Source organism: Coregonus clupeaformis, chromosome 3 (genome assembly GCF_020615455.1).
Source record: "Coregonus clupeaformis isolate EN_2021a chromosome 3, ASM2061545v1, whole genome shotgun sequence".
Taxonomy (NCBI): Eukaryota; Metazoa; Chordata; class Actinopteri; order Salmoniformes; family Salmonidae; genus Coregonus; species Coregonus clupeaformis.
In genome coordinates this window covers 20,151,986-20,176,851 of record NC_059194.1, presented here as the reverse complement: position 1 = coordinate 20,176,851, position 24,866 = coordinate 20,151,986, and the positions used below count along the sequence as shown (strand labels likewise).

The 24,866-nt window shown below is 42.6% G+C and overlaps 1 protein-coding gene across 1 annotated transcript in view; it reads right to left on the bottom strand.

Annotated features, from left to right (window-relative positions):
* Positions 1 to 24,866, bottom strand: part of rxfp1 (relaxin family peptide receptor 1) — an 87,968-nt gene that overhangs the window by 14,477 nt on the left and 48,625 nt on the right. Inside the window, exons 3-10 of the mRNA XM_041850429.1 lie at positions 23,068 to 23,151; positions 5,462 to 5,567; positions 2,187 to 2,258; positions 1,088 to 1,159; positions 815 to 886; positions 533 to 604; positions 261 to 329; positions 101 to 172 (exon numbers count right to left, since the gene is read on the bottom strand). Of these exons, the coding sequence (XP_041706363.1) occupies positions 101 to 172; positions 261 to 329; positions 533 to 604; positions 815 to 886; positions 1,088 to 1,159; positions 2,187 to 2,258; positions 5,462 to 5,567; positions 23,068 to 23,151 (619 nt within the window). The remainder of the gene's footprint in view (positions 1 to 100; positions 173 to 260; positions 330 to 532; positions 605 to 814; positions 887 to 1,087; positions 1,160 to 2,186; positions 2,259 to 5,461; positions 5,568 to 23,067; positions 23,152 to 24,866) is intronic.

The window sequence follows — 24,866 nt, the reverse complement described above, 5'->3', positions numbered from 1 at the left end:
TTGGGATTCTAATGGGTTATAGCCTGCTGAGAAAGCCAAGGACACAGATGGGGAAAACATAATCTATTCTGAAGATTGAAACGTATTAAGTCACACTTACAGCACAGTCATCATGTTGCACGACCAGAATGTTACATTTCCAACACTTTCGATTTGATTCCCCTCCATGTCCCTGGAGACACACAAGTGCACAAAAACATATTTAAAAGTCATATCATGCCGATAACAAAGCTCTTTGATTTGCTGACTTCCAAACGTACAGCCAGTTTAGTCTTGGCATTTCCAGGCAGATGTCATCTAGCTTTGTCAGAGCGTTGTTCAACAAAACCCTGCGAACAAAAACAACAAAACAAGAGCGGTCTGATTTTTGTGCCGATCAAAGAAAACAACACTCCGCCAATATACGTAAGCATATCAAATCGTCCCTTAAAAATACTGGGGCACTTCAATAAAGTGCATATGAAATAACTTCTTAGACGGTAAAAGCAAAACAAGCCCAACTCAAGAAAGTAAAGGTAGAAATGAAACTCACAGGAGTACCAAGGAGCGCAAGCCTGAAAAGGTGGTGTGGGATATCTGATGGATACTGTTGTTTTCAAGGATCCTACAACCAGAGGGTAGAGTTTATTTTCAGCTCTTTTATTAACTGAAGTATTTGGCTCAACATTGGTTCAAAGGAAACTGCAGCGATACAAGCTTTGTGAAAGAGTTCTGAAGGCTGTCTAAAAATATGATGTCTTTGTTCCATTTATGTTAGCAGTATGTCTATATAGGCACACAGGATATACAGAATGTGCCAGTAAGGAAAACCTACAACCACTCCAGTTTGTGTAGATCTTGGAACACCCCAGGCATCAGGATGGATATCTTGTTGTAGCTTAAATATCTGAGGCAGAAAATACTGATTTAAAATACGCGCGGTTCAATGAAACAATTGATATGAATTACTTACCCTTCATTTCAAACATAAGCAACTTTGATAAGGAAAACTTAAATCAACAACATTCATTATGAAGGACTTAGATGTTTGATCAAAGTTCAATATAACACTGTCAAGTGCGCGGATGGATGAATATAATGAACTTACAGTCTTGTTAGATTGTACAGTCCTCTGAATGCATTAGGGCTCACAGCTCGGATTCTGTTATGTTGTAGATATCTGAAAAGTAGTATGTCAGAAGAAGTATGTTACAAACATTCATACAATTTGTGTGTTGAGGAGAACAACTTCCACAATGGCTAACAAGTTACAACAAGTTATAACAAGTTATAACATGTTACAACAAGTTACAACAAGTTACAATAAGGACAGAAGCCTCACATTTATAACATGAACTGCATGTCAGAGGAAATTTAGATCACTGAGTGATCAACCCACGCAAAATGGTATTTTATATCAGGTGTCTTATAAAGCGGTTCCAATTTAGCTTGCAATACTGCTAAATAGAACAGACAGGCAATGTTTACAGTGTTGAGGAATCTTTTTGGCAAGCGAGATGAGGATTTTGGCATGGTTTTATAAGCAGCTGACAGCAGATTTCATCAAATTAAGGGTTTTTCAATAGAACTTACAGTTGAACCATAGCATCAACTGTCTTGTTATTTTATACATAAAGACCTAAATATAAACGGCTCCCTGTAGAACAACAAAATAAAAATACCAATTGGTACATACTTTTATGATATTTGGTTTGATAACAGTTCTTTAGAAGAAGACGAAAATTGCAAGCAATGCTTGAATGAAAGATTACCCAAACAATACTACATAGCTGACTTATTCGATAGATAGTTCTTGGCAGTCAATGAGGCACATATTTAGTCTCCTCATCGCGCTACTACTTCCATGCTGCCAATATGTTTCAGGCACAACAAGATAGACTGAATGATGTGCTGAACAATCGTGAAAAAGCCCACTTTCCTCACAACCATCATCCAAAGATGAGTCTTGATAAAACATCCATTGTAAGCTTGTTTTGGCCACCAGAAGCATCAAAAGGGGACGAACAATGCGTCGAATGATGTCCATGTCTGTCACAGTGGACTTGACAGGTTGGTCTATCAGTGCCTGATTTTGAAGTGCTAACAATCTTTTTTTCTGAACGACGAATGCTTTACTAGCAGACTACAACTCAACCAAGTGACTTCTCTTGCCTGAATACATTTTTTAAAATCAATTCACAACTTACAGTTTCTGAAGACTCTGGTACTTATAGAATATGTCGCCGTTCAATATCCGGAGTCGGTTCCTTTGCAGGGACCTGTGGGATGTGAATAGTTCATAAGGTTGACCAGGTAACAAAAAATAAACGTCATAAACACAACATTGTGCCACCAAACAATACTGTTTCAATTAAAAAAGGCCAAAACCTTTGATTCATTTTAATTACTATGTTCTCGGTCCAGTGTCTGTTTGAGGTTAGAACGAATCACATTTCTATGTGACCACACATTGTCCCGAATACAAACAATCTCCCAATTATGTTTCAAATGGAACTGGTGAAAGAACACATCATTATTCCAAACAGAAGAGGAGCATCTTTCTTTATGGAGTAACAGAGATAATGCATAATTTTGACATTTGTAGTTGAATCGTTATCTAAGCTCATTCCACCTCCATAAGCACTATGGCTATGTTTACCCGAAGTTACGGAGATAAGCTTTGAATTAGCGAAGAAAGCATTTGAATTGAAAATGAACAATGTGGAGGATGCTGCAGTAGTCTCCAGCACCTTGATGAAAGCCGAGCCAATTGGAGAAGGAAGAGGCGGCGATGATAAACAATTGACACAATTGAATTACTCCGCCTGCAAATTGGGCCTTCGAGGTTTACCCATCAAGCAAACAAACAATACATTGATTTGTGGATGAATAGTAAAGTGGAACTGGATGTCCCCAATGGGAAAGATGAGAAACATGGGGCCCAAATGTGCCATTATCTAAACAATATGGGGCCAATATGACAGGGAGACATACAATATTGTGAGACCGAGAAAGGGCGAGCTCTATGTGATAATTTATAGCCATTGTTGTCATTCTTTTGCATAATGTATGAATTTAAATGATAATGTATATTATACATCATCCTGTTATAAATGCATTTTGCTATAATCATATCCTTACCTTCAGTCTGTCTCACATTCAAGTAGGTTTTAGTAGGCTTCAGTAAAGAGATTCCAGTAGGCTTCAGTAGGCTTCAGTAAAGAGATTCCAGTAGGTTTTAGTAGGCTTCAGTAAAGAGATTCCAGTAGGCTTCAGTAGGCTTCAGTAAAGAGATTCCAATAGGCTTTAGTAGGCTTCAGTAAAGAGATTCCAGTAGGCTTTAGTAGGCTTCAGTAAAGAGATTCCAGCAGGCTTTAGTAGTCTTCAGTAAATAGATTTCAGTAGGCTTTAGTAGGCTTCAGTAAATAGATTACAGTAGGCTTTAGTAGGCTTCAGTAAAGAGATTCCAGTAGGCCTTAGTAGGCTTCAGTAAAGAGATTCCAGTAGGCTTTAGTAGGCTTCAATAAAGAGATTCCAGTAGGCTTTAGTAGGCTTCAGTAAAGAGATTCCAGTAGGCTTCAGTAGGCTTTAGTAGGCTTCAGTAAAGAGATTCCAGTAGGCGTCAGTAGGCTTCAGTAAAGAGATTCCAGTAGGCTTCAGTAGGCTTCAGTAAAGAGATTCCAGTAGGCTTTAGTAGGCTTCAGTAAAGAGATTCCAGTAGACTTTAGTAGGCTTCAATAAAGAGATTCCAGTAGGCTTCAGTAGGCTTTAGTAAAGAGATTCCAGTAGGCTTTACTAGGCTTCAGTAAAGAGATTCCAGTAGGCTTCGGTAGACTTCAGAAGGCTTTAGTAGGCTTCAGTAAAGAGATTCCAGTAGCCTTTATTAGGCTTCAGTAAGGATATTCCAGTAGGCTTTACTAGGCTTCAGTAGGCTTCAGTAAAGAGATTCCAGTAGCCTTTATTAGGCTTCAGTAAGGATATTCCAGTAGGCTTCAGTAAAGAGATTCCAGTGCCCTTCAGTCGGCTTCAGTAGGCTTTATTAGGCTTCAGTAAAGAGATTCCAGTAGGCTTTAGTAGGCTTCAGTAGGCTTCAGTAAAGAGATTCCAGTAGGCTTTGGTAGGCTTCAGTAGATTTTAGTAGGCTTCAGTAAAGAGATTCCAGTAGGCTTTAGTAGGCTTCAGTAAAGAGATTCCAGTAGGCTTCAGTAGGCTTCAGTAAAGAGATTCCAGTAGTCTTTAGTAGGCTTCAGTAAAGAGATTCCAGTAGGTTTTAGTAGGCTTCAGTAAAGAGATTCCAGTAGACTTTAGTAGGCTTCAGTAAAGAGATTCCAGTAGGCTTCAGTAGACTTCAGTAAAGATATTCCAGTAGGCTTTAGTAGGCTTCAGTAAAGAGATTCCAGTAGGTTTTAGTAGGCTTCAGTAAAGATATTCCAGTAGGCTTTAGTAGGCTTCAATAAATAGATTCCAGTAGGCTTCAGTAGGCTTCAGTAAAGAGATTCCAGTAGACTTTAGTAGGCTTCAGTAAAGAGATTCCAGTAGGTTTTAGTAGGCTTCAGTAAAGATATTCCAGTAGGCTTTAGTAGGCTTCAGTAAAGTGATTCCAGTAGGCTTCAGTAGGCTTCAGTAAAGAGATTCCAGTAGGCTTTAGTAAGCTTCAGTAAAGAGATTCCAGTAGGTTTTAGTAGGCTTCAGTAAAGAGATTCCAGTAGGGTTTAGTAGGCTTCAATAAATAGATTCCAGTAGGCTTCAGTAGGTTTCAGTAAAGAGATTCCAGTAGGCTTTAGTAGGCTTCAGTAAAGAGATTCCAGTAGGTTTTAGTAGGCTTCAGTAAAGAGATTCCAGTAGGCTTTAGTAGGCTTCAGTAAATAGATTCCAGTAGGCAGAGTAGGCTTCAGTAAAGAGATTCCAGTAGGCTTCAGTAGGCTTTAGTAGGCTTCAGTAAAGAGATTCCAGTAGGCTTTAGTAGGCTTCAGTAAAGAGATTCCAGTAGGCTTCAGTAAAGAGATTTCAGTAGCCTGCAGTAGGCTTCAGTAGGCTTTAGTAGGCTTCAGTAAAGAGATTCAAGTCTCGTTTTCCTCCTTCAATTCTGAAAAAGACTGTTCCAGTACAGCAGAGAACAGCCCTAGGACTTAAACCAACCTCCACAAACCAACTTCCATCGAGACACTCATTAGCTAACTGCGAGAGACACTTTGTTTAAATCCTTTTTCTCTTCTAATTCATAGGAGAAACAGAAAAAAGTCTACACACTTCCAGTCAGATGCAAATGTCTCAGCCCTTTCAGAGAGTTCCAGCGCTAGAAGCACCCCCCACTTCGTTGCCAAGACCCTGGAGGGAGGGAACAGAATCGCCTACGGAGCCAGGGCTCTCAACGAGGGAGGCTATCAGGTGTGTGTGTATGTGTGTGTGTGTGTATGTGAGTGAGTGTCAATATGTGTATATTATTTATGAACTACTCAAAGGTGTGTGTGTGTCAACTCACATCATGGTGACGTTAATGGACACTGCTGGGACATGATGAAACTGGGCGCCATCACAGTCCAGCTCAAGGTCTCTGCACTGGCACGGCTCTGGAACAACCCCCAGCACTGGAGGAGGAAGAGACAGAGGGAAGAAGATATGATTGTCTAACTCCACAGGAGGTTGGTGGCACCTTAATTGGGGAGGACTGACTCGTGGTAATGGCTGGACCGGAATTAGTGGAATGGTATCAAATACATCCAACACATGGTTTCCATGTGTTTGATGACATTCCATTCACTCCGTTCAAGCCATTATTACGAGCTGTCCTCCCCTCAGCAGCCTCCTGTGTCTGACACACATCCACGTGTCATACACAATAAATTACAACAAGGAATTTGGACAACATTGTTGTTGTAGAACTAGCATTACTTAAAGGGAAAATCCACTCACAAACTATATTTTTCTTCATTACCCACTGTACAGTACCAAAATGCATAGGCAAGATATTGGACTTTCAAGAAGCAAAGTGTCACCGGCCGCCACATCATCATGATGATGCGAAATGCCGGTGGCCGGTTACACTTTGCTTCTTGAAAGTCCAATATCTTGATAACTTGACTGCTGACATGCAAAACATTTTGGGACTGTATCAACAGTGAACTAATAAAAAAAAGAGAGACATAGGAGAGCATCATGTCAATCACTGCCTATGTACAGTAGAGACACGTGACTTGTGCTTGCTTTGCAGTTTCGCTTCCTTCCCTGTCTGGGCACACTGTCCTTACAAAGGCTCAAACCAGGGACCCTCTGCGTCGCAAACACGTGACCGCCTGCTTGACAATGTCTTTGCCCATTACGCCACCAATTCTATAGCACTAGTGGAGACATTTCAAGATGTGGAATGAGGTTATGGCACAATCTTAACACCGTTACAAACGGCCACAGAGAAACAAAGTGACGCTGCAATCGATTGAACTGGGGCCTCATGTCAGAGGCTGACTGGGAGGCTCCAGAAAGAGAGAGAAGGACATTTGTAAAGGGATAAGGGACAATGTTTGATACAGGATACAGTAAAGTGGATATCATCAGAAAAATATCATTTATATCTGAGGGGAATTATAATCAGGCATAAAGGAAATGATTAGATTTCATGGGAATATTAAGATATCAAGGGTATTCAAATCACGTCCTCAAGTTCTGTAGTGTTGATTTCCTTTTTCATTACTAGTTAATTGTTTGGTCAGTGTCATCGAGCACACGTATATTGTGTCATGACTAAATTAGGGGAAGAATGAAAATCAGCAGTCTAATATTGATGTACTACTGTTGAGGACATACTTGAGGACACATTTGAATCATGTTCTGATGTTCAAAGTATGAAATATCTGAAGAAAGAATAACTTTCTGTACATCTGACATCTAACGCAATGCATGTCTAATGACTAAAATGAATCCGAGGTTTGCATTTGACCTGAAGTGTGAAATCCCCATACTCCTCACTCATTTCAAAAGTATTTTTGAAAGACGGAGAATTTGCGATTTTAAAACTTTCTTATCAGTGACCTCTGACGTACTAAGAATAAAGTTACTAATGGATTAAAAACCTCTGACTCTGCCAAAGACAATTGAGAGAACGGCGTACTCAGTCCGGTCCATCGTGGATTCGAGACGTCGGATGGGGGGTCTACAATATCTCGTGGAGTGGGAGGGGTACGGTCCGGAGGAACGGTGCTGGGTGCCTAGGAGGGACATCTTAGATCCCTCCCTCCTGACGGAGTTCCACCGTAACCATCCCACGCGCCCTGCTCCGCGTCCTCCTGGCCGTCCCCGAGGCCGGGGTCGGCGCACGGCTGGAGCCGCGCGTCAAGGGGGGGGTACTGTCACGAATACCGCCGAGGCTGCTCCTCCTCCTTGTTCGGGCAGGCTTCGGCGTTCGTCGTCCCCGGAGTACTAGCTGCCACCGTTTGATGTTTTCGATGTTTGTTTGGTCATGTCTAGTTTAGTGCACCTGTTTCGTATTCTGTCCTGATTATGTCACCTATAAGTTTCCCTGTGTTATGTTTTGTAGTTGTGTGTTATTGTCCGCCTGTCGTTTGGTTTCAAGGTTCGGTACTTTTGTGTTTAGAGTATTTTACGCATTGCGCGTATTAGTTCGCCTCCGGTGTTTTCGAGGCCATTTACTTTGTATTTTTTCATGAGTTTCAGTAAAGTCGTGTTGACTTATCCTCTGTGTCCTGCGCCTGACTTCACCACCGCATCCACATCAACAACGTGACATTGGATCTGAAACCCTGGCCATTTACTTGCCAGTTCAACCCCACATGTTTTCCTTCCCTGCCATCCACTTGCCAGTTCAACCCCCACATGTTTTACTGCCCTGCCATCCACTTGCCACTTGCCAGTTCAACCCCCTCATGTTTTCCTGCCCTGCCATGCACTTGCCAGTTCAACCCCCACATGTTTTACTGCCCTGCCATCCACTTGCCAGTTCAACACCCTCGTGTTTTACTGCCCTGCATTCCACTTGCCAGTTCAACCCCCTCGTGTTTTACTGCCTTGCCATCTACTTGCCAGTTCAACCCCCACATGTTTTACTGCCCTGCCATCCACTTGCCAGTTCAACCCCCTCATGTTTTCCTGCCCTGCCATGCACTTGCCAGTTCAACCCCCACATGTTTTACTGCCCTGCCATCCACTTACCAGTTCAACACCCTCGTGTTTTACTGCCATGCCATCCACTTGCCAGTTCAACCCCCTCGGGTTTTACTGCCCTGCCATCTACTTGCCAGTTCAACCCCCACATGTTTTACTGCCCTGCCATCCACTTGCCAGTTCAACCCCCTCATGTTTTCCTGCCCTGCCATGCACTTGCCAGTTCAACCCCCTCATGTTTTACTGCCCCGCCATCCACTTGCCAGTTCAACCCCCTCGTGTTTTACTGCCCTGCCAACTACTTGCCAGTTCAACCCCCACATGTTTTACTGCCCTGCCATCCACTTGCCAGTTCAACCCCCTCATGTTTTCCTGCCCTGCCATGCACTTGCCAGTCCAACCCCCTCATATTTTACAGCCTTACCCCAGCCATACTGAGTGATTTCATTGAAATAGCTAAATATAACCTGAGGGCATTGCTCACCCATAACCATTCACTATAATATGCTATGTCAAATACATCATAAAGTATAGTAATATTCTAAGTAGCTCTACATTAATTAATGCTTATCATGGATGTATAATGAATATAGTTGAAGTCGGAGGTTTACATACACCTTAGACAAATACATTTAAACTCAGTTTTTTGCAATTCCTGACATTTAATCCTTGTAAAAATTCACTGTCTTAGGTCAGTTAGGATCACCACTTTATTTTAAGAATGTTAAATGTTAGAATAATAGTAGAGAGAATTATTTCAGCTTTTATTTCTTTCATCACATTCCCAGTGGGTCAGAAGTTTACATACACACAATTAGTATTTGGTAGCATTGCCTTTACATTGTTTAACTTGGGTCAAACGTTTCGGGTAGCCTTCCACAAGCTTCCCACAATAAGTTGGGTGAATTTTGGCCCAGTCCTCCTGACAGAGCTGGTGTAACTGAGTTAGGTTTGTAGGCCTCCTTGCTCGCACACGCTTTTTCAGTTCTGCCCACACATTTTCTATACGATTGAGGTCAGGGCTTTTTGATGGCCACTCCAATACCTTGACTTTGTTGTCCTTAAGCCATTTTGCCACAACTTTGGAAGTATGCTTGGGGTCATTGTCCATTTGGAAGACCAATTTGCGACCAAGCTTTAACTTCCTGACTGATGTCTTGAGATGTTGCTTCAATATATCCACATAATTTTCCTTCCTCATGATGCCATCTATTTTGTGAAGTGCACCAGTCCCTCCTGCAGCAAAGCACCCCCACAGCATGATGCTGCCACCCCCGTGCTTCATGGTTGGGATGGTGTTCTTCGGGCTTGCAAGCTCCCCCTTTTTCCTCCAAACATAACGATGGTCATTATGGCCAAAGAGTTCTATTTTTGTTTCATCAGACTAGAGGACATTTCTCCAAAAAGTACGACCTATGTCCCCATGTGCAGTTGCAAACCGTAGTCTGGCATTTTTATGGCGGTTTTGGAGCAGTGGTTTCTTCCTTGCTGAGCGGCCTTTCAGGTTATGTCAGTATAGGACTCGTTTTACTGTGGATATAGATACTTTTGTACCTGTTTCCTCCAGCATCTTCACAAGGTCCTTTGCTGTTGTTCTGGGATTGATTTGCACTTTTCGCACCAAAGTACGTTCATCTCTAGGAGACAGAATGCGTCTCCTTCCTGAGCCGTATGACGGCTGCGTGCTCCCATGGTGTTTATACTTGCGTACTATTGTTTGTACAGATGAACGTGGTACCTTCAGGCGTTTGGAAATTGCTCCCAAGGATTAACCAGTCTACAATTCTTTTTCTGGGGTCTTGTCTGCTTTCTTTTGATTTTCCCATGATGTCAAGCAAAGAGGCACTGAGTTTGAAGGTAGGCCTTGAAATACATCCACAGGTACACCTCCAATTGACTCAAATTATGTCAGTTAGCCTATCAGAAGCTTCTAAAGCCATGACATCATTTTCTGGAATTTTCCAAGCTGTTTAAAGGCACAGTCAACTTAGTGTATGTAAACTTCTGACCCACTGGGATTGTGATACAGTGAATTATAAGTGAAATAATCTGTCTGTAAACAATTGTTGAAAACATTACTTGTGTCATGCACAAAGTAGATGTCCTAACCGACTTGCCAAAACTATAGTTTGTTAATTTGTGGAGTGTTGAAAAACGAGTTTGAATGACTCCAACCTAAGTGTATGTAAACTTCCGACTTCAACTGTACCTTTATCATGGCTGTGTAATGAATACCTTTGTCATGGCTGTGTAATGAAACCTTTATCATGGCTGTGTAATGAAAACTTTTATCATGGCTGTGTAATTAATACTTTTATCATGGCTGTGTAATGAATACTTGATATAGACATGGTTTATGACTGAAGGGGATTTACAGTATTCCCTTGGATGAATTTATGATGTATTTATTTACACATGTCAACAAACTCTAAACGTTATTCTCAACAGACTTGGTAATACCTGTGTGACCACACTATTAACTGCATTCTGTGGTTTTCTCTTGTTAAATCATTGTTAACAGCCATTTTAATTATGATCTTTCTTATTTGAAACATATTAAATCAATCAGGTTATGATCCATTTGGGGGTTGGAGTAAGGGGGGGGTAGAAGGATTACTTTATCCTATCCCAGGTGTTCCTTAAAGAGATGGGGTTTCAAATGTCTCCGGAAGGTGGTGAGTGACTCCGCCGTCCTGGCGTCGTGAGGGAGCTTGTTCCACCATTGGGGTGCCAGAGCAGCGAACAGTTTTGACTGGGCTGAGCGGGAACTATGCTTCCGCAGAGGTATGGGAGCCAGCAGGCCAGAGGTGGATGAACGCAGTGCCCTCGTTTGGGTGTAGGGACTGATCAGAGCCTGAAGGTACGGAGGTGCCGTTCCCCTCACAGCTCCGTAGGCAAGCACCATGGTCTTGTAGAAGATGCGAGCTTCAACTGGAAGCCAGTGGAGTGTGCGGAGGAGCGGGGTGACGTGAGAGAACTTGGGAAGGTTGAACACCAGACGGGCTGCGGCATTCTGGATGAGTTGTAGGGGTTTAATGGCACAGGCAGGGAGCCCAGCCAACAGCGAGTTGCAGTAATCCAGACGGGAGATGACAAGTGCCTGGATTAGGACCTGTGCCGCTTCCTGTGTAAGGCAGGGTCGTACTCTCCGAATGTTGTAGAGCATGAACCTACAGGATCGGGTCACCGCCTTGATGTTAGCGGAGAACGACAGGGTGTTGTCCAGGGTCACGCCAAGGCTCTTCGCACTCTGGGAGGAGGACACAATGGAGTTGTCAACCGTGATGGCGAGATCATGGAACGGGCAGTCCTTCCCCGGGAGGAAGAGCAGCTCCGTCTTGCCAAGGTTCAGCTTGAGGTGGTGATCCGTCATCCATACTGATATGTCTGCCAGACATGCAGAGATGCGATTCGCCACCTGGTTATCAGAAGGGGGAAAGGAGAAGATTAGTTGTGTGTCGTCAGCGTAGCAATGATAGGAGAGGCCATGTGAGGATATGACAGAGCCAAGTGACTTGGTGTATAGCGAGAATAGGAGAGGGCCTAGAACTGAGCCCTGGGGGACACCAGTGATGAGAGCACGTGGTGCGGAGACAGCTTCTCGCCACGCCACTTGGTAGGAGCGACCGGTCAGGTAGGACGCAATCCAAGAGTGAGCCGCGCCGGAGATGCCCAGCTCGGAGAGGGTGGAGAGGAGGATCTGATGGTTCACAGTATCAAAGGCAGCAGACAGGTCTAGAAGGACAATAGCAGAGGAGAGAGAGTTAGCTTTAGCAGTGCGGAGAGCCTCCGTGACACAGAGAAGAGCAGTCTCAGTTGAATGACCAGTCTTGAAACCTGACTGGTTTGGATCAAGAAGGTCATTCTGAGAGAGATAGCAAGAGAGTTGGCTAAAGACGGCACGCTCAATAGTTTTGGAGAGAAAAGAAAGAAGGGATACTGGTCTGTAGTTGTTGACATCAGAGGGATCGAGTGTTGGTTTTTTGAGAAGGGGTGCAACTCTCGCTCTCTTGAAGACGGAAGGGACATAGCCAGCGGTCAAGGATGAGTTGATCAGCGAGGTGAGGTAAGGGAGAAGGTCACCGGAGATGGTCTGGAGAAGAGAGGAGGGGATAGGGTCAAGCGGGCAGGTTGTTGGGCGGCCTGCCGTCACAAGTCGCAAGATTTTATCTGGAGAGAGAGGGGAGAAAGAAGTCAAAGCATAGGGTAGGGCAGTGTGAGCAGGACCAGCAGTGTCATTTTACTTAACAAACGAGGATCGGATGTCGTCAACCTTCTTTTCAAAATGGTTGACGAAGTCATCCACAGAGAGGGAGGAGGGGGGGATTCAGCAGGGAGGAGAATGTGGCAAAGAGCTTCCTAGGGTTAGAGGCAGATGCTTGGAATTTAGAGTGGTAGAAAGTGGCCTTAGCAGCAGAAACAGATGAAGAAAATGTAGAGAGGAGGGAGTGAAAAGATGCCAGGTCCGCAGGGAGTCTAGTTTTCTTCCATTTCCGCTCAGCTGCCCGGAGCTCTGTTCTGTGAGCTCGCAATGAGTCATCAAGCCACGGAGCTGGAGGGGAGGACCGAGCCGGTCGGGAGGATAGGGGACATAGAGAGTCAAAGGATGCAGAAAGGGAGGATAGGAGGGTTGAGGAGGCAGAATCAGGAGATTGGAGGGAGAAGGATTGAGCAGAGGGAAGAGATGATAGGATGGAAGAGGAGAGAGTAGCGGGAGAGAGAGAGCGAAGGTTGCGACGGCGCATTACCATCTGTGTAGGGGCAGAGTGAGTAGTGTTGGAGGAGAGGGAGAGAGAAAAGGATACAAAGTAGTGGTCGGAGACTTGGAGGGGAGTTGCAGTGAGATTAGTAGAACAACAGCATCTAGTAAAGATGAGGTCAAGCGTATTGCCTGTCTTGTGAGTAGGGGGGACGGTGAGAGTGTGAGGTCAAAAGAGGAGAGGAGTGGAAAGAAGGAGGCAGAGAGAAATGAGGGCGATAGAACCTGGAGGGCGATAGATGACAAGGATATTAAGCTTAAATGGGCTAGTGACTGTGACAGCATGGAATTCAAATGAAGAGATAGACAGATGGGTCAGGGGAAAAATTGAGAATGTCCACTTGGGAGAGATGAGGATTCCTGTGCCACCACCCCGCTGACCAGATGCTCTCGGGGTATGCGAGAACACATGGTCAGACGAGGAGAGAGCAGCAGGAGTAGCAGTGTTTTCAGTGGTAATCCATGTTTCCGTCAGCGCCAAGAACTCGAGGGACTGGAGGGTAGCATAGGCTGAGATGAACTCTGCCTTGTTGGCAGCAGAACGGCAGTTCCAGAGGCTGCCTGAGACCTGGAACTCCACGTGGGTCGTGCGTGCAGGGACCACCAGGTTAGAGAGGCAGCAGCCACGCGGTGTGAGGCGTTTGTGTAGCCTGTGCGGAGAGGAGAGAACAGGGATAGGCAGAGGCATAGTTGACAGGCTGCAGCAGATGGCTACAATAATGCAGAGTAGATCGGAATGAAATGAACTAAACATCTGGGAAAGGAGAGAGCGGGGCCTCCCTCACCACAACTCCCAAAAATAACTCTCCCAACTTCCACCTCAGAAACTATAATTGTTGTAAACTACAGCGGTTCAATGTTTTCTAGGAATAGACTAACTTAGTTTATTCAGCTAGCTAACTAGGTGCAGTATTATTCCGTGAAAAACGTCCGGGCACCTCGCCATAAGACGCCACAGCCAGCTAGCATGCCGGTCTCCAACAACACGGTTTAGCGCCAATACTCGGCCACAACAAACCACCAGTGTATCAACACGCAAGCAGATCGTTCGTGTCCGTGTCTAACGTTGTGGGTTAGTCCCGACAGCTTGAGCGAGTCCGTCGTCAACTTATTCAGCCAGTTAGTTAGCTAGAATAGTTAGCAAACTAGCTAGCCATTGCTTTCAGACAAAGAAGAACCCCTCCTTTCACGGCACGAACACACAGAGAGAGCCAAACAAACGTTAACTAGTCACCCATGTCCCGAATTCCTTGAACGACTCGGGCTATCAATATGTAAAAAACAAAACACAAGTGTAGGTTATGACTTACCCCTACCCCAATGCTGCTCATTACCTCACGCATCCCATTCAGTGCCTGCAGATTCTTTGGTCTACACACATAATCTGCCCACGGGAGATTAGGCATTGCTAAACCATGTTATTTAAAAAAATATATTGCTAAAATGTTACATGTGACTCCTATAATATCTAGGTAGAAGTAATCTATCCTCACAGAAATTAATTACAGTAAAGCTACAAAACTTGAATTTATTGTCCTGCATTAAAATAGGTGGGGCAAAGTTCCGACTGAGAAAATAAGTTTTGAACGGTCATCCAAATCGGAATTCCAAGTCGGGAACTCGGGCACTTTCTAGATCTCCGACCTGAAGATCACTGATGTCATGATTCAACCTTGTTTTTTTTCTGAGTTCCCAGTTGTGTTGAAAGCACCATTAATCCAGAGAATACCAGACTTTGATGACAAAATTTGCCCACAAGAAGGACCGTCGCGCCACCTTCCTGTTCAAGTGAGCACAGCACAACAACGGTGAGTCCCAAAATGTATTGTATGCTGCTGTATAAATTATGTAATATGCCAGGGAGATATGTATACTGTAGCTAAGACAGTAATACTAAGTGTACGTTGTGTAGTAAGCTGTTAGTAGCTCATGTGCGTCACCCTAATAATTTGGTCCCTTTCACCGTCAGAATTTAGCCTACTGTTCTGACTTGGTGGTGCACATGTAGCCTATAGCCAGAAATGTCATCATCGAATACTGTAAGAGCTTTCTTTGTCTGCTTAGAGAGGGCTGCCCACCCTTTATTTATCCTACGGTTCTGACTAGGTGTACAGGGAGAATACTGTAAGAACGGCCTATTTTCAGAATTATGTCGCTGTACATTTCAAAAGTGCTGAACAAAATGGCATTTTCCCTGTTTTGTTGCCTTACAACCTGGAATTAAAATGGATTTTTGTGGGGTTTGTATCATTTGATTTACACAACATGCCTACCACTTTGAAGATGCAAAATACATTTTTGGGTGAAACAAACAAGAAATAAGACAAAAAAACTGAAAACTTGAGCGTGTATAACTATTCACCCCCCAAAGTCAATACATGGTAGAGCCACCTTTTGCAGCAATTACAGCTGCAAGTCTCTTGGGGTATGTCTCTATAAGCTTGGCACATCTAGCCACTGGGATTTTTGCCCATTCTTCAAGGCAAAACTGCTCCAGCTCCTTGTCAAGTTGGATGGGTTTTGCAGGTGTACATCAATCTTTAAGTCATACCACAGATTCTCAATTGGATTGAGGTCTGGGCTTTGACTAGGCCATTCCAAGACATTTAAATGGTTCCCCTTAAACCACTCAAGTGTTGCTTTAGCAGTATGCTTAGGGTCATTGTCCTGCTGGAAGGTGAACCTCCGTCCCAGTCTCAAATCTCTGGAAGACTGAAACAGGTTTCCCTCAACAATTTCCCTGTATTTTGCGCCATCCATCATTCCTTCAATTCTGACCAGTTTCCCAGTCCCTGCTGATGAAAAACATCCCCACAGCTTGTTCTCGGGGTGATGAGAGGTGTTGGGTTTGCGCCAGACATAGCGCTTTCCTTGATGGCCATAAAGCTCAACTTTAGTCTCATCTGACCAGAGTACCTTCTTCCATATGTTTGGGGAGTCTCCAACATGCCTTTTGGCGAACACCAAACGTGTTTGCTTATTTTTTTCTTTAAGCAATGGCTTTTTTCTGGCCACTCTTCCGTAAAGCCCAGCTCTGTGGAGTGTCCGGCTTAAAGTGGTCCTATGGACAGATACTCCAATCTCCGCTGTGGAGCTTTGCAGCTCCTTCAGGGTTATCTTTGGTCTCTTTGTTGCCTCTCTGATTAATGCTCTCCTTGCCTGGTCCGTGAGTTTTGGTGGGCAGCCCTCTCTTGGCAGGTTTGTTGTGGTGCCATATTCTTTCCATTTTTTTATAATGGATTTAATGGTGCTCCGTGGGATGTTCAAAGTTTCGGATATTATTTTATAACCCAACCCTGATCTGTACTTCTCCACAACTTTGTCCCTGACCTGTTTGGAGAGCTCCTTGGTCTTCATGGTGTCGCTTGCTTGGTGGTGCCCCTTGCTTAGTGGTTTTGCAGACTCTGGGGCCTTTCAGAACAGGTGTATATATACTGAGATCATGTGACACTTAGATTGCACAGGTGGACTTTATTGAACTAATTTTGTGACTTCTGAAGGTAATTGGTTGCACCAGACCTTATTTAGGGGCTTCATAGCAAAGGGGATGAATACATATGCACGCACCACTTTTCCGTTATTTATTTTGTATAGTTTTTTTGCAAAAGAAAATTAATTTCACTTCACCAATTTGGACTATTTTGTGTATGTCCATTACATGATATCCAAATAAAAATCAATTTAAATTACAGGTTGTAATGCAACAAAATAGGAAAGACACCAAGGGGGATGAATACTTTTGCAAGGCACGTCCATCTTAGCTTGTTCATTAATGTCTTAATCGAAATTACGGATTGCCTCTTATGCGCTCATCGTTCCCTTATGCCATAGTTTGTACATCTGTGTGGTGACTTAAAGAAGAGTAAAGTTGAGGCCTCAACATCTTGCAGAATTTTTCTGAACAAACATCTATCTGAATCTATTTTTATTTTATGTACTTTTTACCCCAATTTCGGGATATCCAATTGGTAGTTACAGTCCTGTCCAATCACTGCAACTCCCGTCCTCCGAAACACAACCCTGCCAAGCCGCACTGCTTCTTGACAGACTGCTCACTTAACCCGAAAGCCAGCCGCACCAATGTGTTGGAGGAAACACCGTACAACTGGCAACCGAAGTCAGCGTCTATGCACCCAGCCCGCCACAAGGAGTCGCTAGAGCACGATGGGACAAGGACATCCCTGCCGGCCAAACCCTCCCCTAACCCGGACGGCACTAGGCCAATTTTGCGCCGCCTCATGGGTCTACTTGTCGCAACCGGCTGTGACACAGCCTGGGATCGAACCCGGGTCTGTAGTGACGCCTCAAGCACTGCGATGCAGTTCCTTAGACCGCTGCACCACTCAGGAGGCATCTATCTGAATTTCTGTTGGTGTCCATTTTGAAAGTGCTGAACGAATAAGCCTACCTCGTTGCAGCTCGTTTGCTTGCACTTGCTTATACTAACAGTTTGTGGGCACTCTTTGTCACCGTTATAGTGCAACTAATGTATTGTTTAGTGTTGTGTTGTGTTGTGTTGTGTAGTGGCTTTTCTGGCATGCATAAAAAATATATATAATTGAGTTTGCCACACCAAGATTTACATGCTAAAATCGCCACTGACAACACCACAACAGATTCCGGAGAAAATGAGCGAAAGGGAAAGTCTATCATTGTAGGCAGATTGATGGTATAAAACGATGTTAAAGAACATACTTTTATATAACAATGAAATGTGAAACATAACTGTGTCTCACATTTAGCATGAAATGGATGTGGAGAGAGCAAATGGCCTAGGATTGTGTTTTTCTGTCAAATACTTTTGAAGAGCACTAATTGTAGATGAGCACGCCCCATATCCTACACAGAGTGCTATATGGACATCTGATGAAAGGCCTAATTTAAATGTGATACTCTTATCATCTATTAATGATGAAAACTCATTTCTGTTGCCGTGACATTTTGCATTGTGCACTGATTGGCAACAACTAAATACATAATTATGTCCCAATAAATACTTTTACTTTGAAACATCCAGAGAAGCAATATCCATCTTCATATCCATGCCCAAAAGTAATGAACATGATTCGATTAGATTTTGGGGCCTATTGAAGGTAAAACAACTGAAGGAGTCATACTGCTCCAGACAGTGGTGGAGTCCATTCATTGTTCATTTCTATCATAGTTTATGACCGTTTTGTTCTAATGTTCATTGAAAAAAGCCATATTTGACCATATCACTTCAAGACAATAACAATTGATAAACCTTTGTGTGGTCTTTCAAACCTGAGTGTGTAATAATATGAATTCATTTAATGCGGACCCCAAGAAGGAGCTGCTGCTAAGTTAGCCCAATAGGAAAGCTACACTGATCAAAAATGTAAAGTGTTTGTCCCATGTTCAATGAGCTGAAATAAAATATCCCAGAAATGTTCCACACGCACAAAAAGCTTATTTCTCTCAAATTTTGTGGACACATTTGTTTACATCCCTGTTAGTGTGCATTTCTCCTTTGCCAAGATAATCCATCCACCTGACAGGTGTGGCATATCAAGAAGCTGTTTAAGCAGCATGATCATTACACAGGTGCACCTTGTGCTGGGGACAATAAAAGGCAAATCTCAAATGTGCAGTTTTGTTACACAACACAATGCCACAGATGTCTCAAGTTTTGAGGGGGCGTGTAATTGGCATGCTGACTGCAGGTGTGTCCACCAGAGCTGTTGCCAGATAATTTTATGTTCATTTCTCTTCTATATGTCGCCTCCAATGTTGTTTTAGAGAATTTGCCCCATTGTGGCGGTGGGGTTATGGTATGGGCAGGCATAAGCTACGGACAACGAACACAACTGAATTTTATCGATGGCAATTTGAATGCACAGAGATATCGTGACGAGATCCAGCTGCATGAGGAAAATGGTGGTCACACCAGATACTGACTGGTTTTCTGATCCACGCCCCTACCTTTTTTCTAAGATATCTGTGACCAACAGATGCATGTCTGTATTCCCAATCATGTGAAATCCATAGATTAGGGCCTAATTAATTAATTTATTATTTACTGATTTCCTTATATGAACTGTAATTCAGTAAATTATTAGAAATTGTTGCATGTTGCGTTTATATATTTTTTCAGTATAAATGGGAATAGTTTGTATTGTGTCATTTCAATGGAAATGGTTGCCATGAGATGTTTGAAATAGCCTATTCTATAGGGATGGCTCAACATCTATTTTGAGTGCAAAAATGCATGTTTCACTATAGCTATAACCACTGAGAGGAACTTCTGAGAGGAACTTCATACAAGTGGGTTGAGAATGCAAGGCTGTTCAGGCCAAATCAATGGGATAAACCCACAATGATACATTCTTACTACTTGGGTCTTCAGTCTGTGACAAAAGGACAGGTAATCCTCTCTTCTAGCTCGAAATGAAAACACATACAAGCTCAATCTTGTTTTATGCTAATAGTCCTGAAAATTTGCACAAAGCATGGAAAAAGGTCATTTCATTACTCAGCCCCCTGGTCTTGGAATTCCCTCTAAGCCAACCTAAAACTCCAGGACATGGTGTCCCTGGAGGAGTTTAAAGGACAAATAGATGAACAGGTTGTTGAGACATACTGTAGTTGTTTCTAGTTGTCACCCGATGTCACTAGTTTGCGTTGCAGTATGTAAGGAAGCATGTTGTTTTACTTCACACACATGCCTGCACGCACACACACACATCCACGTTTGTTTGCTGTTGTGTTTGTGCTGTTGTCAGAGTCTTCTGTCTGTGTTGTCTGTTTTGTCTTACATCGTTTTTTGTTAAAATTATTTTATCCCAGACCCCATCCCCACAGGAGGCCTTTTGCCTCTTGCCAAGCCGTCATTGTAAATCATTATGTGTTCTTAATTGACTTGCCTGGTTAAATAAATAAAAAAGAATCGGGTAGCAATATTGCAGAACTTGTATTCTTGTTTGCAGGGAATTGGATTTGGAGTCAGTGGTACATGACATGACTTGAGTATGGAAAAAAAGTACATTTAAATTCAAGCGTGATGCAAGACAATGCAATCACAAAGCATTTCTGTGAGGTGTGCTTTACTCTGTTGCAACGCTTTTACGGAAGTCGGCTTGATATTGCTGTTTACTTTGTGAATCAGGTGAATCACTGACTCTACCTTTAACGATGATGTAACAGTAACATTTTACTTGAAGCAGCTTGTTATAGACATTCATAGCAACTTATAGATGCAGTCAGTGCAATATGATACTGATATCGCTCGAATATATCACAGTAAAGGTATTTCTCATGCCATATCACATTATCATCCTGTAGTTTCATAATAACGTTAGACTTTTCTATGCTGGAGGTTGTCTCCCTGTTGCAACTTGTATTAAACATAATTTATTTATGATTGACTTGTTCCGAGAACCCTCTTCTCTTGTATTCACCTGAAAATCCCCTTTACAGACTCAAACTTTTAAACTGTTTAATATTTGTATTATAAGTATAAAACACTTGGACTCAAACTTGAGAAGAAAAGTTGAATGTTGATGACTTCACTAAAGTAGCCTACATACTCTAAGATAATACGTTAAAATGTATGCACACATGACTGTAAGTCGCTTTGGATAAAAGCGTCTGCTAAATGGCATATTATTATTATTATTATTATAAGATACCCTCAGTGGAGGTTACAACGTCAAGAAAAAGAGAACCATTCAAGATCTCTGATACTACATTCACTTTATGAGTCTTAACAGCTTCTAAATCTACATAAACTAAAATATGTGTAGTAAACAATTATTAAGCATGTGCGACAGGTTATTATTATTATTATTATTATTATTATTATTATTATAATTGCCAATGTAATTGCTTTCACTGTCTGCATAACTGTTTTTTAATCACAAAGTCTATGAACATAATTCAGCCTAGACAAACATTACATGGATGTCCAATAAATAATATGAAGTGAATATACAATTCACTGTGAATCAGCAGAAGATACACCCACAGTACAGTGCATTCGGAAAGTATTCAGACCCCCTTGACTTCCACATTTTGTTACGTTACAGCCTTATTCTAAAATTGATTAAGTTGATTTTTCCCTCACCAATCTACACACAATATCCCATAATGACAAAGCAAAAACTTGTTTTTAGAAATATTAGCACATTTATTAAAAATACAAAACTGAAATATCACATTTACATAAGTATTCAGACCCTTTACTCAGAACTTTGCTGAAGCACATTTGGCAGCGATTACAGCCTAGAGTCTTTTTGGGTATGACGCTACAAGCTTGGCACACCTGTATTTGGGGAGTTTCTCCCATTCTTCTCTGCAGATCCTCTCAAGCTCTGTCAGGTTGGATGGGGAGTGTCACTGCACAGCTATTTTCAGGTTTCTCCAGAGATGTTAGATCGGGTTCAAGTCTGGGCTCTGGCTGGGCCACTCAAGGACATTCAGAGACTTGTACCACTCCTGCATTGTCTTGGCTGTGTGCTTAGGGTTGTTGTCCTGTTGGAAGGTGAACCTTCGCCCCAGTCTGAGGTCCTGAGCGCTCTGGAGCAGGTTTTCATCAAGGATCTCTCTGTACTTTGCTCCGTTCAACTTTCCCTCGATCCTGACTAGACTCCCAGTCCCTGCCACTGAAAACATCCCCACAGCATGATTCTGCCACAACCATGCTTCACCGTAGGGATGGTGCCAGGTTTCCTCCAGACGTGACGCTTGGTATTCAGGCCAAAGAGTTCAATCTTGGTTTCATCAGACCAGAGAATCTTGTTTCTCATGATCTGAGTCCTTTGGGTGCCTTTTGGCAAACTCCAAGCAGGCTGTCATGTGCCTTTTACTTACTAGTGGCTTCCGTCTGGCCACTCTACCATAAAGGCCTGGTTGGTGGAGTGCTGCAGAGATGGTTGTCCTTCTGGAAGGTTCTCCCATCTCCACAGAGGAACTCTGGAGCTCTGTCAGAGTGACCATCGGGTTCTTGGTCACCTACCTGACCAAGGCCCTTCTCCCCCGATATCTGAGTTTGGCCGGCCAGCCAGCTCTAGGAAGAGTCTTGGTGGTTCCAAACTTCTTCCATTTAAGAGTGATGGAGGCCACGGTGGTCTTGGGGACCTTCAATTCAGCAGAAATGTTTTGGTACCCTTCCCCAGATCTGTACCTCGACACAATCCTGTCTCGGAGCTCTACGGACATTCCTTCGACCTCATGGCTTCGTTTTTGCTCTGAAATGCACTGTCAACTGTGGGACCTTATATAGACAGGTGTGTGCCTTTCCAAATCATGTCCAATCAATTGTATTGACCACAGGTGGACTACAATCAAGTTGCAGAAACATCTCAAGGATGACCAATGGAAACAGGATGTACCTGAGCTCAATTTCGTGTCTCATAGCAAAGGGTCGGAATATTTTTTAATTTCATATAAATGTGCAAAAATGTCTAAAAACCTGTTTTCGCTTTGTCATTATGGGGTATTGTATGTAGATTAATAAGGGAAAATGTCATTTAATCCATTTCAGAATAAGCCTGTAACGTAACAAAATGTGGAAAAAGGGAAGGGGTCTGAATACTTTCCGAATGCACTGTATATGGGTATTTGCATGGTAGTATTCCTCTCAAGAAGTCTTCAAGAAATGTTCCTCTAGACTGAGTTTTGAAGTTATCATAAAACTGCCACAAAAAAGATGGATGGATATTTGTTTTATTCAAAGCTACAGATCCAGTAGGTAGGTTGTCATTCTGCACTAATATACTTGCTCATTGGTTCTTGAATACACTTTACCCAACTTACCTGTCATAAGCATAATGGATATTGGAACAAGGGAAGGCAGAGTACACTGAGTAGCCCTTTCCTGCAGTCAAATGACCTAGTGGCCTCATGGGTGGAATGTTATTCATATATTTCATAATTTCATAATTAATCAACATATATATATATTTTTTACGAAACTCCGGTTTTTTTCATAGTTTTGATGTCTTCACTATTATTCTACAATGTAGAAAATTGTAAAAAATAAAGAAAAACCCTTAAATGAGTAGGTGTTCTAAAATATTTGACCGGTACTGTATATCTTTATCTGACATGGTACAGGTGTCTTATTTTTCTTAAGCCCATAACCATGTGTGAGGTGTATACTTTTGTTACAAAATAGATTTGTTGAAGACCAAGAAACACTCTGTGTGACCTTGATTTAGCCCACTGCAGTAAAAGGTTAACTTTCATATACTTACAGCATTTATCAGACTTGGTCCCGATGTCGATGTTGGGCATCCCAAAATACTTGTCAAAAAGATGGGGCCAACCGTTGTTATCTCCTAGGAAACAAAATATCAACACATTATTTTACTGGTCAGAAATAATACAAAGTAAAACCCTTGAGCAAACATCAACGTTGTATCATACTTTTATTAATCATTTAGATATGCAGGCCAAGGTGTCATTTAATGCCTTCTACAAGACAGCAGGAATAAACTACTTTCAGCCTGGCATCAGCTTGATATCCATAACCCAGCCAGTAGGCCTCAAGTTTTGACACTGCAGATTCTCCCTCAAGATGTCTGGGGCTTAGCCTAGATGTCAATCTGTTTCTGCTCTCTTGCCAACTCCTTATGGAGCAGCCATGTTTGGCTTGACAATGACAGCAATGGAGTTGGCAGGAACACTAACATATCTGGGGCCAGGCTTTCCAGGGTTCATTCGTTGAACCATGAGGAGATAAATAGATTGCCTATTTCGGTAGATCAATCTGGAATTAAGTTTGGGTTTGCCGATATAAATACTACAAGCTTTTAGGTCAATCTATCTCAATAGATCTGTTTAAAAAAATTGGACAAAACTTCCTTAGACACAGAAAGAAGTCATTATGTTAACACGGAAAATGTGTCATTTCTAACAGCTCCCTCATTCCCAGTGCAAATGGATGTGCTGTTTTTGCTGCCTTCCAACCTACTGCAGCATCATCAATCACGAGTGTCACAGATTTCAAAAGTTCAGCATTGATTTTCTGCTTCAGTGATAACATTCAAGTTAGGGCCTTAAAGCTATGGGCTATCTTTGGCTACTTGTTATGGGCATCAGTATGGTCTTTCAGTGAGTAACAACCTCCTCTGTATCCTGGCTTCATGCACCAGTTTCATGCCCAAATGGATGTGACGTACTTTGATAATACTCTTACATCCTACTCATATTAATTAGACCAATAGAACCCTCCATGCAGTTTCTGAGTGAAAAATACATTCCTCAACCCACGTCATGTCGCACGGCTGAACTGCTGAGCTCTTCCCATGATTAAAATGGTAGCTACTCAGGAGAGTTTGCACTACGGAATCCCAATAGTCAACCTTTAAAATATCATCATGACCCGGAGGCTGCATCTCATCTCATCATGGGTCAGGTGACGGTGTACTGTTCAACAACAGTTTAAATCAATCAGCCAATGCATTTTTTAAACCATATGTTATTATTTGCGACGTGAGCAACTATTTCCCTGTTTTGTTGCACTAAACTTATTTAAAGGCTTTTAATAAGATCCAGTGTTTGTGCGCTTGGCTGCTACAGGTTCAAGAAATTCCTTGTAGAGCATTGACACAAACACATTAAATCAAGGTGTACTATTCAACAACAGATTTCCAACATGTGGAAATACAGTGGCTTGCGAAAGTATTCACCCCCCTTGGCATTTTTCCTATTTTGTTGCCTTCCAACCTGGAATTAAAATGGATTTTTGGGGGGTTTGTATCATTTGATTTACACAATATGCCTACCACTTTGAAGATGCAAAATATTTTTTATTGTGAAACAAACAAGAAATAAGACAGAAAAACAGAAAACTTTAGCGTGCCCCCCCAAGTCAATACTTTGTAGAGCCACCTTTTGCAGCAATTACAGCTGCAAGTCTCTTGGGGTATGTCTCTATAAGCTTGGCACATAGCCACTGGGATTTTTGCCCATTCTTCAAGGCAAAACTGCTCTAGCTCCTTGTCAAGTTGGATGGGTTCCACTGGTGTACAGCAATCTTTAAGTCATACCA